This window comes from Triticum dicoccoides, chromosome 1B, assembly GCF_002162155.2.
Source record: "Triticum dicoccoides isolate Atlit2015 ecotype Zavitan chromosome 1B, WEW_v2.0, whole genome shotgun sequence".
NCBI lineage: Eukaryota > Viridiplantae > Streptophyta > Magnoliopsida > Poales > Poaceae > Triticum > Triticum dicoccoides.
In genome coordinates this window covers 549,100,871-549,104,585 of record NC_041381.1, presented here as the reverse complement: position 1 = coordinate 549,104,585, position 3,715 = coordinate 549,100,871, and the positions used below count along the sequence as shown (strand labels likewise).

The 3,715-nt window shown below is 42.1% G+C and overlaps 1 protein-coding gene across 1 annotated transcript; it reads left to right on the top strand.

Annotated features, from left to right (window-relative positions):
- Nucleotides 1-362: 362 nt before the first annotated feature.
- On the top strand, nucleotides 363-3,494 carry LOC119348672. The gene is made up of 5 exons (XM_037616644.1): nucleotides 363-638; nucleotides 731-922; nucleotides 1,015-1,242; nucleotides 1,332-1,522; nucleotides 2,579-3,494. Exons 1-5 carry the CDS (start codon nucleotides 470-472, stop codon nucleotides 3,122-3,124), a joined length of 1,326 nt encoding a protein of 441 aa, XP_037472541.1. The 5' UTR covers nucleotides 363-469; the 3' UTR covers nucleotides 3,125-3,494.
- Nucleotides 3,495-3,715: the final 221 nt, after the last annotated feature.

Here is a 3,715-nt window from a genome sequence, read left to right as displayed (position 1 = left end):
TTTGTGTTGCATGTATATTGGAGTTGTGGCCCACCTCCTAGTCTTGTATAATTGAGGTAGAGGCCTTCCCTTGTAATTATATATACGTGCACCAGCACCCCATCAATATAACGATTATTGTATTGCAAACTTTTCCGTCTACATCAACTTTAAGCGCCACATTACCTCTTTTCATGTACTCCCTCTATCTCATAATATAACAACATTATTCAAACTGTTTTAGCTTATATTATTATTTTATATTATTATTGGGACGGAGAGGCCTCGATACTACGGCCCAATACCGGCCTGACTAACCCTAAAAAAAAAATACCGGCCTGACTCCGTAGCCCTACCGTCACGAAAAGCCACCATCTCGTCTCTCGGGTCTGGGCCATTCCCCCATCAAACCGAATCCCCACGTCCTCTGACCTCGTTCCCCACCCGAATCCGCCGCCGCCGCCGCCGCCGCCAGAACTCTCGCGTGGCGATGATATCATCGGAGAAACTCTGTCTTGGAGCAGACGGGAACGGCCTTTCCCATCCCGACGCCGGGTACCTCGACAGCGTCTGCGCGGACCTGTCCGACTTGGGATTGCCGTCGGACATGGGCCATGATCTGCGGGAGGAGAAGACGGAGTCCCTTGTCAAGATCGGCGGTACGTGTATCCTGTGTTCTTTGTGCTACTTATTAATCTATTTGCGCCAACTAGCCAAGATCACATATCAATTAGTAGTACTTACTGCGCAGATTCACATCCGTGTCCAATTGGGCGTGACGACGTCTGTCTAGACGACATGTTCGATGATATCTTCGGGGACTGGCCGCTCACGGGCGATCCAATTCTGTGGGATGACATCCGCTCAGAGAACAGCGACGATTACGTCGTCCCAGATTCCGATGAAGGTGATAGGTTCGCAGACGTGAAAACAAATTGCCCAGGTAAATTTCTTTTTCCACTACTACCAAAAATAACATAAAACTCATTAGTAGTACAGTTAATTGACTGCCCAACGATGCTACAAATTCTTCAGGGAGAAACATTCCCAGGCAGCTAGCAAAGAAAATGGACAACGCATGGCTAAGGAGCATCGCGGAACAGAACGAGAAATACGACGCGCGGTGCCAGGAGATCCTGAGCCAGAACGAGGATGCCGATCTCCCTCCTGTTCCACTAGATGTGTTCCCTGAGGCAACAGGTTTATGCGTGGAAAGGGGTTGCTGCTACCACATTGAATACATGACCCATGACACTTCCACCAGTAAGGCTGAGCCCAAGCTTGTATTTATCTACACTTGATGTATGTATTTCGTTTACTAACTTATTACTCTTTGTTTTCTACATTTGCAGCTAATTCAGATCTCGGATATAGCGGACCAGAACTGATGCTACAGATATTTTCTCTGCGTTTATCAAGCTTTTCTGCATCCTATTCTTACCCCATCAATGTCTATGGAGTATTCGCTGTTCGGGATGTACTGGAGCCTCTGCGGAACCATGTCTTCAACCGTTCCAGAGATGACCCTGTCACTGTTGACCAGGTAATCAAGGCTTCTTTGCTTTCAAAATGGAACAATTATGTTCCAGGCTCTTAGTGCCTATTTGGCTTGCAGTATTCTAAAAACACGGGAATATGAAGAACATACCATCGATATGTCATGGTATATTGAATCGAAAACAAAGAATCTGTAATAGAAGCTGTTTGGTTGCGCCACATGAAAAACACAGGAATTTTTCATAAGGTTGGAGTCAATGTAAATTTTCCTATATACCCCGCGCAAGCGAGAGCTACATGCACCGGGCCGCCCTTTTCATTGCATGCAAAATAGGCCATAGGAAAAGTCCCTATGATTACTCCCACAAACCAAACATGCTACATAGGAAAAAGTTCATAAGGACTGGAATCCTTCAAAAATTTCTTTCAAATTCCTATGAACCAAGCAGGCTCGTGTGCATGCTAGGATCCATTAAAAGTTTTCTCTATGGTCAGGTCCATGCATTCAGTCCTGTGTTTTCAAGGGTCACCCCGTTATATTCATATATGTTGTTAGGCATTCCTAGATCAGATGAACATGCTATTAGGTCCTCAAAAATTTATCTGACTGTAGCATTAACAAAATACAAAGTTTACTTTTATCAGTATGCAAGTATAATGCATTTTTTCTGCTTCTTTTTGTAAGGCATATATTTTAATATGCATATGCTATACATCCAATAGTGTGGTAGGGGAAGATGATTTGGTTTCCCTACTGTTAATATCTCAGGAATAAGAGAGATAGTAATAGATGCGAATCTCAGGAATAAGATAGTAATATATGTGAATCTCAGGAATAAGAGAGATAGTGATATATGTGATATTTACCTGTGAGTATATTTCAAAGCCATTGGCAAGATAACCAACGATAAAAGGGAGTGATGATGCAGTTAAAGCTCGTCATGAGCATGCCTTGCATTTTGAATATATTTCAAACAGAATTCTTTTTTATGTAAACATGAGCTTTCATGTTTTCTTGAGTTTATTCCATTGATGCATATACCAATTTACTTACTTGAAGTCGATTTTGCCCGTTGAGTTGTAACTCGTTGTTAAATTGCAGGATCCTTTTACCTTGGCACTCTGTAGCCCTTGTCGAGGAATGTACATACCATATGACCAAGTATTGCTAGAAGTTGATCTCTGGATAAAAAAGGAAGGGGATGGGTCAGCCGACCAAAAATTACTTTCCAAATACCTTGAGCTCGATGTCCGAACAGAAGGCGACGGGTTTATATATGGTTGTATCCCTGGGGACAGTGTCAGCTTGGAAATAGACTGTGCGTACCTCACAGAGAGTGTTGAGGCAGTGATCGAGGTCTATGCAGAGGTTAGCCACCCTTGCCATGTGAGATTCGTCGCTTTCAGCAGTGGCTATGACGATGAGATTGTGCTCTTCGACGGAAAATTCTCTGGGGAAAAGCTTTTCAAGCATGTTGTTGCTGTGAAGGCAGAGAGAGAACTGAAGGTTCAGTTAGAGGTGGAGAAATCAGTTTTCCAGTGGATTTTTCAGGGTGGAAATGCCGGACCTCTTAGCTTCCCCGATGACTCGATGTTGAAGTATGGCCAGTTTGATGTGGGTGTGTGTTTTTATCCATCGACGGGCTAAGTCAAACGTACCGTGATCGGCTGAAAACAAGTGATGTGCTCTAATGTTTGTGTTTTAGGAGTTGAATTTAAGTAGCAATTGGATTTCCTTTTGTGCCCTCGTGACAAAGCGGTCTGAAGTTTGGGTTTTAGCTTTTGTTTATGATCCAGATATGTTGAAACTGTAGCAGAAGTCCAAGGTATGCATGACTCTGGCGTGATCCTGAACTCCAGATATGTTAAGCTGAGGGAGATGTTTAAGGTCTGACTTGTATGTTAAACTGCCAGGAGCCTGAAAATGTTTTATATCCTACTAGTACAAATGCCCGTGCGTTGCACCGGGCAATAAAAGGGGCACAGCCTGCTTCATGTGCTATTTTGCATCATTTTTATATTCAATTTTAATAAATGTTGATAATAATGGTGAACGTGTAAATTTCCTTATTTTTAATAAAGTTAATCTCTTCATTGAAAATCTAACACCTTTTGATGAATATTTGTATGAAAATTGGAAAATTTCTCTATAAATTGATATTTTTAACAGATGTTTTTTTGAGAAGAATGTTTTCTGTTGTACATTTTGAAATGGTTTTTTTAGTACAAAGTGAATTTT

Excerpts from the sequence above, each read along its gene's own strand:
- LOC119348672 (XM_037616644.1), top strand. The coding sequence starts at position 470 with ATGATATCATCGGAGAAACTCTGTCTTGGAGCAGACGGGAACGGCCTT. Across the intron at positions 639-730 it reads GTCCCTTGTCAAGATCGGCG|ATTCACATCCGTGTCCAATT; the intron begins GTACGTGTATCC and ends CTTACTGCGCAG. Across the intron at positions 1,243-1,331 it reads GACCCATGACACTTCCACCA|CTAATTCAGATCTCGGATAT; the intron begins GTAAGGCTGAGC and ends CTACATTTGCAG.